Source organism: Bos indicus x Bos taurus, chromosome 1 (genome assembly GCF_003369695.1).
Source record: "Bos indicus x Bos taurus breed Angus x Brahman F1 hybrid chromosome 1, Bos_hybrid_MaternalHap_v2.0, whole genome shotgun sequence".
NCBI lineage: Eukaryota > Metazoa > Chordata > Mammalia > Artiodactyla > Bovidae > Bos > Bos indicus x Bos taurus.
The window spans coordinates 134115035-134127061 of NC_040076.1; the positions used below are offsets into that span (position 1 = coordinate 134115035).

Consider the following 12027-nt stretch of genomic DNA (forward strand, 5'->3'; position numbering starts at 1 on the left):
AGTTCCCGCCTCTGCTTGCGCAACAGCCACTCTGGGGCCAGAGGCCCAGCCTCAAGGAGGGGAGCAGGGGCAGGGGCTTGCACCCAGGAGGCTTTTCCCAGCCTTCCCAGGGGCAGCACGGGGAGATTGGGGTCCTCCATGGATGCCAGCCAGCTAACCTCTCACTGAGAGGCGTGGTCCAGACCTCCACCCCGGCTCCTCCCTTAGCAGGAGACAAGGAGAAGCCAGACTGAGTGGGGCACCAAAGCCCCCTATCCCATCTCTCCCAGACCTGCAGGGGGGCCGGAAGCAGCCCTATGCTGCTGACCCCAGGGAGCGTCAGAGTCTGGTGAGAAGCCAGGGCCCCCACATCCCTGTTGCCCACCCAGTGTCTCCTCTCCAGTCTCCTCTTTTTCTCTGGAGCAGACCCCGAGACAACTGAGGAAAACCTGTGCCCTGGATGAGGGAGGGGGGTGGTGTTGCAGCCCCCTCACCCAGTGTGCCGTGGTGGCAGGGCAGGTGGGGGGCCACCCAGAGAAGGGGCAGGACCCCTCCAAGGTCCCACAGCACCAGCGGGGACCCAGATGGCCTCGTTACACACGTGCACATGCTCAGAACTGCCTAAAAGGGGTCCCTGCTCTGTGCAGGAAGCAGCTGCTCTTGGAAAACATGAACCAAAGACCTGTCCTTGCAGCAGAGACCTCCACGAATGCAGTACACCTGCCTCCACCCTGCTATCCTGAGGCCCCCATAGCAAGAGCTCCCCTGTGCCAGGTACACAGATGCCCCTGACTATGAGGGAAGTGGTCACGGCCAGGTTCAGGGCCAGGCTGCACGGCTTGTGCACAGACACCCCTCGTGCCAGCATGTGATGGGCCCCAGACGGCACCATGTCACCTCGTCTTCTATCTGGGGCAGCAGACGTGACCACTGCCCACGTACAGATGTGGAGACAGAGGCTCCCACTTGCCTGGCCATGCTGGGACTTGTGCTCCCAAGTGGCCTTTTTAGGATGAAAATGAAAGCACCTGGCAGGGCCCCCCACCCCAGACTCAGGGAGGTGAAGGGGAGGCAGGAGAGACTCTTCTGCACTGAATGGGCCCAGCAGATGTGCAGGAACCAGAGACCAGTGCAGGCCCTGCCATGGGCGGCTCCAGAGGGAAGCCCTTGGTTTTGTGGTTCTCCTGCATCCAGGAGCCCCCACTGCTGCAGCCCAGAAGCAGCTGAGCCTGCGCCCTGCCCTTCCTGCCCCCAGCACCCCTCCTGTCCCTTTTGGCTGGGGGTGGGGGGAGGACAGGATGGCAGGATGCAGTAGGAGCAGGCCCGGCTCATGTTTCCCCCTCTTCCTGGCTGGGATTCATGGTGAGCAAGGACAGCTGAGCTGGCAGGTGCAGAGGGGAGAGCTAGTGGGGGAAGGGCTCTGAGTAGCCACTCTGCCTACACACGCCCCTTCCCAGCCCTGCGTGCTGGGGCCGAGCCACTGGGCCCGGGACTGATACCTGGGCACTTGCATCCTGTACACAGACCTGCTCGCCAGGGCAAGTAGGTAAAGGCCCAACAAGTAGTTTCTCAATAGACAGACAGACAGACTCCAGGGAGAAGACCTATTGGTTTGAGGAAGCAGCAGGGCCCAGCCGAATGAGACCTCTGTAATTCTAGAATCTCTAATTAGCACTGCCATCCCCACCCAGCCTCCACGATGTTCCCTACCCTCCAGCTCTGCAGCTGTTGGAAGGTATCTGCCTGGGAAACCTCGGGGCCCCCTCACCCTGACTTGCCACTAGAGCCCTCAGTTGCTAGGACCACCTACCGAATGAACTATTTGGGAACACTCCAGCCTGGGGACAGAGATTGCCCACCAGTGGTCCTTAGAGATTCATCACAACAGTCAGGAAACCGTGGGTGACATCAAACAGTGAGGACTGGCTGTGGATCCAGAAAGGGCCAGTAGTGAAGTGTCAGCAGAAAACTGCACATGCTGAGTGACAGAGGGGCCTGGGGCTGGAGCTGGCTGAAACCCTAATATGTGGGAAGTAAAGGGGAACTCTCCCCCCTGGGCCTCTACTGGGTCTTCACCCCCAGGAGGAAGTCTTAGACCAGAAAAGTAAAGCAAAGCTGAACACTGAAGCAGCCGAGGTGCACAAAGGCCTGGCAGGTCTGGCCAGAGCCTATATCCTGGCAGAGAGAGTCCAGAGCCAAGAATCTCCCAGGAGGACCCTACATCTGGTGCAGCCACCAGGGGAGACTCCAATTCCACGTCAAACAGAGTGGTACCACCTGGAATCAAACTCCAACAGCTGTGCATGCCCCCGTGACCGCCTTCTGAGCATCACAGGAGGAGCCAGTTGACTTTGTGGTTCTTGTCCACATGCACAGCTTCAGGCAAGACAGTCCCAAAGTCAGCTGTCAAATTGTCCTGGACTGAGCTCTCACTCTCATGCTCTGCGTTAGCAAGCATATTCGAGCCAGTCCTGCTCTTCGGGTTTGATTCACATTGAACAGATGCCCTGTCTGAGTCCCAGTTCTCATCTCCAAAGCACACAGAACTATTCCATAGGTTGTTGGGATAATTAAGACTGATGAAGCACTTAGCACAGGGGCTCAAATGCAGTGGATATTCAATACACATTCCCTCCTCTTTCTTCCTTCCTTTCTTTCTTTTTCTTTCTTTCTTCCCCCTAAAGCAGAATCTAAAAACCTTAGTTGATCCTCCTCCAGACCTTTCTCTTCTCCTTATTCTGCAGCTATATTTTTTTGGTTGCTTTTCTCAGGATCCTCTTAAATTCCACTGGGTCCTTCATAAGTGGTTCTGCACACTAGGTCGTTGACTATCAGAGAGAGACCCATTGATCTCTGTGTCCCCACCACAACAGAATCACAGCCTGGAATGCAGTGTCTGGTTCCAAACGGAATGAAGGAAGTGGTGATGGGATGGGGATGGAAGGGTAGGTGAATGAGGGGGTGGGTGGAACACATTACATAGGATGGATGGAGGGATGGGGTTAACAGATGGATTGAGAAGTGATGTCTGGGTAGAGACAGAAAGATGGGGGAACAAATGGCTAAGTGAGACGGGTGGGTGAGCGTGCGAGCAGATGGGTGGATAGATGGAGTGATGACTAGATACAAAAGAGTACGTGAAAAGAAAGATTGGTGGATGGGTAAACAGATGGACAGTGGCACGTGCCACGGTTGCCTTTGGATCAAGGCAGGGAGGTGTTTGCAAAGCTCTCCTCCCAAATCCATGTTTTCACCATATCCTTCTGCTCTTAAACCATACAGATGTGGGGAATGGGAGGAAGGACCTGGCTGAGAGGAGCAGCAGACAGGTAGGCCTTCATTCCAGTTATGCCAAGCCCTCATTTTGTAAGTCCTAGACTCCAAGCAACACAAGACTGGAGACACTTTACTCTCCCTAGCTGTTGTCCTGAGTCTCGCCCTCAGAAGATGCTTTAGAGAAAGGACTGACTGTATCAGCAAAGCTTTGACTATCCTTGTGCTGGACACCAGAGTCTGGAAACCTGCTGACCTCAATTCCCAGGCTGCCCCTCTCCAGAGCAGGCTTGCATACTGGCTCCCTGAGACCCAGTTGAGAGTCACGTTATGTTATCCTCACCAAGTCCACAGTTCTCAAGAGCAGGCGCTGTATCCTCCTCACTGTCTCATACCAATGAGAGAATTCCTGACACAGAGTTGGCATAGAAAAAAAAAAAAAAGGTTCGTGGTTAAATCAGATGGATCATGAGTCTTACACCTGACTGACTGTCCTTTGGGGAAAAGTGGAATATATCAGAAAATCACAATAAACCTTGATCTAGGACACTGAATTTGAATCCCAACTCTGTCACTTCCCAACTGTGTGGCCTTGCCCAAGTGCCTGTACTTCTCTGAACCTCATTTCCAAATCCTGAGAAATCAGGATAATAGCTGATACCATTCAACCATTTCCTGAGGTTGCGACGATCATACTGGGAATCGGCTTCTAAGCTGGTCCTTTAGAAAGCCCCTCACCATGACAGCCTCAATAGCCAAGACCCAAAGTTGAATATGCATCCCACCTGCTCCCCAGAGGGCAGACCAGGCCAGTGGGGAGGCAACCAGCATGCTGCAGGAGGTGAGCCTGCCCCACTTTCAGACCTCTGTAACCAGGGGTGTGCATAATCAACCTGACCTCAATCTTTCTCCATGAATTATGGAAAGACAGCATTCTGAAAATGAGGCATGTGCAAAAGTTCCACCAGGCTCCCCACCCTCCCCTTACTTCATCCTTCCCAACTTAATAAGGACCATGGCTTATTAGCTCTTCTCCTCTAGCTCGCCTTGTTCTGTGCCCACACATGCGAGACTAAAAATACCCATGGCTCCTATTAGAGGCTCTGCCCCCAGGGAAAGGCAAGGCTGGAGTCTGCATTGAGACTGGAAACTGGCTCCCTTGTGCCCCCTGACATCCAGGCCACTGGGCCTGTCCTGCTTGGGGCAAATGGCCAACAGCCTCCTCCCAACAGTCCCCAGGGGTCTCCAGTAATAATCAAAAGGCTGTTCTGACTTTACATGTGTTTTTGTTCGGATACTCCAAAGCCGTTTTCTGGGTGCCTCCCTGCCACCCCATTAGACAGCCTCCCACCACCAGCTGTGTGGGCTCTTCCCCAGGGACATGTATCACTGGGAACAGAGTCTGGGCCCCAATAGTGGTGGGCTGAAGTTCCAACCTGCTGCTGGGAAAGACACCTGTGCCTTTTCCGCTAAAACGCACAGAATGGGAAGTGTGGGAGGCTTGGTGTGAGCACTGGCTCATCTAGAAGCCAGCAGTGGTGCACTGGGGAAGTCACATGAACAGATTTCTTTCTCCTCTGTTTCTTTGTCAGTAAAATGGCAAAAAGGAGTCAGCCCAGCCTTGGGTTAGAGCGAGGATGACATGAGTTCATAGAAGTAAAATGCAGAATTCTGCACGGAAGAAGGCGACACGGGTGGACGAACTTTGAAGCCGGAAGTAGGTGTGAGGTCGCCTTGCTTCCATCAGAGAGAGAAGCGGCTCGAGGAACACGCAGGGGGCATTTCAATAGCTCGGCAATAAACACTTGGTGAAGCTGAAGAGGTAATCTCTCCATGGGCTTTCATGTGCCACTGGATACCTCTCTTGGCATGGCCTGAGATATTTTGGAAGTGGTGGTGAGAGACAAATTGATTTTCATCATATCCATCCACAGGAAAAGGCCAAGAACGCCAGCGAGTATAAAGACTATAAAATTTAAACTACCTGGAACTTGGATGTGGTTCTTCCCACAGGCGCACATCATTATATGCAAGAAGAGGGGGTTGGAATGAGCCATACACAGAAAAATAGGGACAGGCGATGAGGGTGCCTTGGACAGAAATACTGGCCCAGGGAATGGCTGACGGGCCACTGGGGAGAGACAGACGGGAAGGCTTGAGGATGGAAACTGTGTTGAACAGAAATGTCACAGTTCTGGCTCCCGAGTGGGGTGGGGTGGGGGCGGCTGCGTGGGGCTGAGCAGCGCTGTGGGAACCAAACTCTCCCCAGATCCGCGCTCCAGATGGTTCGGTCAGCAGCGGGGGAGGGGCCTTTAGTGTTGCTCGTCCCGGTTTAACCTCCTCCTCCAGCCCCTGAAGGTCTGAGGAAAGCACAGAACGTCAAACTACCGTCTCTGGACGGCTGGTACCCTCCAGGCTAAAGGGAGAAGTCTTGCCGGCTGGGAGCACTCATTCTGCCCCATCTGATACAAACATTTATTGAGCACCTTCTGTGTGCAAGACACATAGGAGGGACTCAGGAACGAGGAAGACTATGACCCAGCCCTCAAAGGCCATGACTTCACCAGACTTTGCTATCAAATAGGAAAGACCTGGGTAGTTTGGAAGAGTATTCTTTTGTCCAAACTAATATTTAAATGCTTGTGCCATTTCAGTAGGAAAAAGGAACTAAGAATACAAACCACATGAGGTTTAATGATTTAACACTCACACACACACATACATTTACATAAAAAATATTGTTCTATCCCAGTGGTAATTTAAAGATGAAAATTAATTACCACGCATAGATTATATTATGGCAAAGGTTCGCTCAGTGACAGCATTCACCTCTTGCGGCAGTCTACAGCAAGGTGAACGCACACAGCCAGTGACATTGTAAACAGGCACGATTGCTCTGCAAAGTGATTGGACAATATATCTATCTCGAGCCTTAAAATAGTCATAACCTTTGACTCAGTAATTCCACTACCTAGAATCTACTCTAAAGAACTAACCGGAAATGTGGTCAAAGGTGTAAGGTATAAGCACAAAGATATTTATCAACATATTATTTATAAAAGTCGAAGATGCAAAACAAACTAGAAATTCAACAACAAGAAAATAGAAAAGTAGATTATGGCACATAGGCATAGTGGGTAATGAAGCAGCCTTTTAAATTGGGTTTTTGAATACTTTTTAGTCAATTATTCATTACATGTGAATAATATGTATTTTTTGATGTTGATACCAAAAAAATCATGAGACCAAACTTTATGTGATGTGATCCCAGTTTTATTTTTTAAATACGTATACACATATATTCTGGAGGAGGAGGGCATGGCAATCCATTCTAGTATTCTTGCCTGGAGAATCCCATGAACAGAGGAGCCTGGCGGGTTACAGTCCATGGGGTTGCAAAGAGTCGGGCATGACTGAAGCAACTTAGCACACACACATGCACACACACACATTATATATGTATGTGTATATATGGGTATACACACACATTTATTATATATGTTATAATAATTATATGTTGTAGTCAAAAGAAAAGCTAAATAACAAAATGTTTAAAAGTGATTATCCCTAGATGATAGGATTGGGTGGTTTTATTTTCTTTTTTATATAGTGATGGCATTTCCTAAATTTTTAATAATGAGCAAGAGTTTAGAGAGTCCCTTGGACTGCAAGGAGATCCAACCAGTCCATCCGAAAGGAAATCAGTCCTGAATATTCATTGGAAGGACTGATGCTGAAGCTGAAACTCCAATACTTTGGCCATCTGATGCAAAGAACTGACTCATAAAATGGACATGATACAGAGGCACTTCCCACTGGATTCACTCAGTGTTCATAGAGTACAGGGGGTGGGAAGGAAGGAGAGTTGTGTTGAACCACACTCTGCTGCACAGATCTGATGTCAGTTCTGCAAAAAATGGATTCTGGGGCTCACTGAGTTTCTCTGCAATGGCAGAATAGCAACAAAGAACAGTGACACAGGAGGGAAGGCAACTTTCTGCTCCACAAGAGGGTCTTTGACCCTCCGGTTTCTTCTGTTCCTCCCCTTCCCAACTGTGGAAACACGTCCACAAGAGCCTCCTCAGACCAGGAACCAGACTGGAATCTGACCGGAATGCAGGCAGCTGCTATAGGTTTAATTAAGCTATTGCTGAGCATTTTATTTCACTTAATGCTAGCAACACCCTCACCCATTTGACAGATGAGGAAAACTGAAGATCAGAGAGGTTAAGTATGTTGCCCAAGGTCACCTGGCTAGGAGGTAGTATGGAAACATACATTTTCCTGACATAACTGCTCCCGTGGGAATTGACAGCTTTTCTAAATTTGATGAGCATGGGACCAGAGCTGGGGAAATCTTCCAATGTTAACCATTGGAATGGACACAGAGAAGCATCAGAGAGCTGGCATCCTTTAGGAGCTCCAGGAGCTAGGGTGACCAGGAAGGCTTCCTGGTGGAGGTGAGGGCTGGTGTCAGGCCTTGAAGGATGGCGAAACTGTACTTGCCAGGAAGGTCCAAAGAGGTCTTCCAGGAAGAAGTGAAAGCAAAAATAAACATTTAGAAGCAGAAACGAACCAAGCCAGGTTGGTCAAGACTCCTGGAGAAGCCCACACCTGCTGTAGAAAAAGTCTCTGGGAAAGATGTCTAATCCCCCATGTAATGGTTTGCCCATCTCCAGGGAAGAGAGAGTGTTAAGAGGTGGGGACCTGGTCTCTGCTCTTCACTGAGTCATCCCACGCTCTGTGTGCCCCTTCCCTACTGTACCAATGGAGAAAAGCATGCTGTGTCTACAGATTGCCTGCTAAGAGCCTTTCAAGCCTTTCAAGGGTTGGCTTCCCTATTAGGTCTCTATAGAAAAGGGGGGAACTTGTCTCCTGGAATACCTAGAGAGGTAAGAGTTAGGTGGTCCCTGGGGAACTACTATTTCTGAGGAAAAACAATATTATGAGTTGGAGCATATTCTCTTCTGGCAAGAGCAAGCCTCCTCCCGTCCACCATCCCCCACCATCTTGCAAAATCAGCTGAGGGCTCAGAACCATTCGGCTGATGAATTTCCCCTTCAAGAAAGGGGTGAACACAGTGTGGGTGACAGCTGGACTTGTCTGGGTATTAAACATGACAAGGATAAAGGCGAAATACAGTCATCTGACTGCTCTTTGACTTTTGGAATCCTGAAATTTCCAACTCATTGTGATTCAAATAATTAAAGTTCTGACCTAGAATGGAGATATCCCCTGGCTTGTCAGATCCTAAGACAAGGGTGTAGACTAATTAGTTGGGTCAAAATACAGAGGTCCTTGAATCCATGTTGTTGAAGATGGTGGCAGGATGGAGGAGCTAGAATGTGGAGCAAAGCCAGGAAGCAGACAAGACAGATGTGCTTGGGGAGCAGTTACATGGTCGTGGCTGCAGCATGTATGGGTTGGCAGAAGAGGAAGGCATGGGTCTGCAGAAGGAGGTTGGACCAGGGTGTCAATCACAGGCTGTGTCTGTTCTTTGTTCCTCTGGTTGTGGGAACAACTGGAGGGGGATTTTGAGCATAGAGATAGACCCTCTGACTGATAACTCATGGCCTCAGTCTTCACTCTTGCTTTCCCTTCCCCTTTCCAGATACATACAAATGCCCTCATCCACACCATCTTCCCTGTGGTGTCTCCCTCTCGGCCCAAAACTGATGAGGCTCTAGATGGAGGTATGGGTCACCAGAGACCAGGGACAGGGGAAGGGTGGGGTGATGAAGGCATCTCTTCTTTCTGCTCCTGCTCCTGGAAGGAAGTAGTTCTGCGGGCTTCAGAAAGCCAGCTGCTGGACTGGGGGCTATGGGTGGGAGCCTCTGCAGAATGGATCCAGGTTTTGGGCAGCGTCAAGATCCAGAAGCAGCAGCATCTCTCAAAGCAGTCAAGGCAACGCAGCCTCTATTTTTACGGGTTTCCGCCAGTGTTTTCACTGCATGTTTGTTTCCCAAGAAACATACGTCAATGTCTGGAAATGTTCTGGGTGTCACAAGTGGGATGTGGGTGCTCCTGGCCTCTGGTAGGTAAATCTCAGGGATGCTGCCAAATACCCTACAATGCACAGGACATCCCCCTACAACAAAGAGTTCTCTTGCCCCAAATGTGCATCGAACCATGTGGGAGAAGCCCTCCCCAAAGAATCTATTCTCAGGTAACCTAGAGAGGCAGGGGGCCCCAGACCATCTTCCTGGAGCTGACTGGCCAACCCCCACCCACCTCCAGGTCATCACCCCCTTCTATAAAGGCAAGTTATGGTGGAAGGCAAGTCACGGTGAGTGAGTTCCTAAAGATGACACTCCCAGCAGGCAAGTGAGTGTGGGAATGAGAATGCAATGTCTGGTGAGGGGCTTCAGCTCCCTGCCCTCCCCAGCCACCCCCATTCAGGTGCTGTCCAGGAGCTTTTGCTGGGATCTGCACCCTCAAAGGCCTTAGCCCCAAGGATGGGGTGACGCTGAATAAACCATAGTTCTTACTTCCCCGGTCATCTGGCTCAGCCAGCCTCCCAGCCGTGTGTGTGCGTGTGTGTGTGTGCGTGCGCGCATGTGTGTGTGTGAACATGCACACATACAGACGGGACAGGGAAGGACAGGGTTCCCTGCATAAGGAAACTGCCTTGGGAATTACCACCTTTACTGGCTCCATGCTGAGCCCTCTCCAGCCTCCAGTCAGTACTGCTGGAAGCCAGTGACTGCTCCTTTCATTGGCTGCTCAGTGGGCAAGGGGGCAGCAGTGATGCAACAAGGTGATGGCATTGTGAGCCACAGTCAACAGGGAAAGAGTTTCTGAGTCTGAGGTTCAGCTGTGTGACCCCAGCTCTATTATTGACTTGCCACTTCACCTGTCCCTTTCCTCATCCTTAGAATGAGCGAAGAATGACAGCTACCACTTGAAGACCACTTATGATGCATCAGGCACTTCACCCACACATCACTGTCACAGCAGCCTAGTGAGGGTCTGAATTATGCCCATGGCACAGGTGACCAAATGCAGGGGAAGTGGCTTTTCCAAGGGAACAGGGGCAGCAAGTGTAGAACCCAGGCCTGGGCCATAGGGTCTGCCTCCAAGAGGTGGGGGAGCTTCCAGGGGCCATGGTGCAAGGTGGGGTCACTCAGCTCCACAGCAAAGAGGGTCCCAGAGCAAAGGCCTCCAGCGGCATGGGATTTCTTAATGGTGGAGAGTCAAGTTTGGGTCTGGCCCCAGCCAGGTAGGCCCACAGTGCCAAAGGCTACCGAGCAGATGCGCTGTAAACACTCCTGAGTCCCAGAGCCAAAGGCCGGCGGTGCTACTGGCTGGGCAGGCCCGGCCTCGCTAAAAATAGACGGGCCTTCAGGTCCAGCTCCCTGACCGTGGCCCAAGCAGGCTGCTCCCTGCACCCAGCCTCCTCCTCTCCCCCTCCCCTCTGCCAACAGGGCTAGAGCCAGGCTTCTAGAAGGTACAGAGATGTTAAGACTTTCACTTCAGGCCAGAGAGGACGGTTAGGCTGATGTCCAGTGGGCAAGTTCCAAGTTCTTGTGGGGCCATAATGGGGCAGGGGTCCTGACCTCAACATCCTACACATCTCCCTCTAACGGAGGGAGCTGTCAACCTCCAAGCTCACTCGGGGAAAGAGTGGTGCCAAGGGCAAAACTCGGCCAATTTCGCCACATCTTGCAATGGAATCTGAAGCCCCCTTGCCGTTTCTCTTTTACTGCACTGACTCTCCCCGTTGACAGCACTGTGCGGTTTCTGTATTTGTCGCGGCTTTCTGAGGTCTTCTGCGGACTGTCTCGGGGAGGCCCCCGGGATCGCGGGATGGGGCAGTGGCCGGCCGGCAGGCCGGGCCGGGAGGCAAGGGGCACGGGGAGGGAGGCTCCGGAGCGCGGACAGCCAGGGATTTCCTTTCAAAGGTGACTTAGAGTCGCTTCATAAGGGTAGCGCCCTCCCGGGAGGGCCCTAATGGCGAGTTTGGCAGAGTCAGCGAAACGCAGCGCCGCGGCCGGGCGGCGGGGAGCGCCCTCTCCCGCGCCCTCGCGGTCGGTCTCCCGCGCCGGGCAGCGGCGCGCACGGGCCATTTGCAGCGCAGGCAGGCTCGCGAGCGGCCGCCGCGCACCGGCCGGAGCGGGGGGCACCATGGAGCTGAAGAAGGACAGCAACGCCGTGTCCATCGACATGCTGCTGATCGTGCACTCGGAGAAGCGGCGCGCCGCTCAGGGCGCGCACTCGGACCGGCCGGCGGACCCTGGCGCGCCGCCGCAGCGCAGAGGAGGTAACCCGCGCTCGGGCCGGCCCCGGCCCCCGGCCCCTCGACCTCCTTGCCCAAGGGCCTGCCCGCCGAGGGGCGCCCCAGGCGCCCCCGGAACGAGGTCAACGAGGCCGAACTGCTCCCCAAAGCTGGCTGCGCCTCAGCTCTGCGGCTCTGGCGTCCTGTGGCAACGCGTAGCCCCGTGATTGCCCCGGGTTGACTCCCCGTGCATGCCTGCGATGCTTCCGTCACCCCGGGAGCCAGTTTCCTCTTGGTCACTCTTTGAAGGGTGCAGATCAGGTTGGAAGATGCCCTGGAGGAAAAGGACCAGAGCTTCAGGCCTGAATCCTGCGTGCCCGAGGCCTGCTCCCCACGGGCCACATTGCAGGGCACAGGGGACCCCGGGGAATTCGTGTACTGAGTCAGACTTTGAGATGGGGCCCCCCTTGGTGTCCTCGCACAAATCATGGCCTCACTTCCTGAGCCCTCTCCCAGCTTCCAACAGTAGAAGGCGTGCAAGGTGTGAAAGGCACACAAGC

General features: G+C 52.7%; 1 protein-coding gene across 1 annotated transcript in view; it reads left to right on the plus strand.

Moving 5' to 3' along the window:
- The first annotated feature begins 11136 nt into the window (after nt 1-11136).
- Nucleotides 11137-12027, plus strand: part of KY (kyphoscoliosis peptidase) — a 46422-nt gene continuing 45531 nt past the window's right edge. The window contains exon 1 of the mRNA XM_027545452.1: nt 11137-11512. Within this exon, the coding sequence (XP_027401253.1) occupies nt 11203-11512 (310 nt within the window). The 5' untranslated portion in view covers nt 11137-11202. The remainder of the gene's footprint in view (nt 11513-12027) is intronic.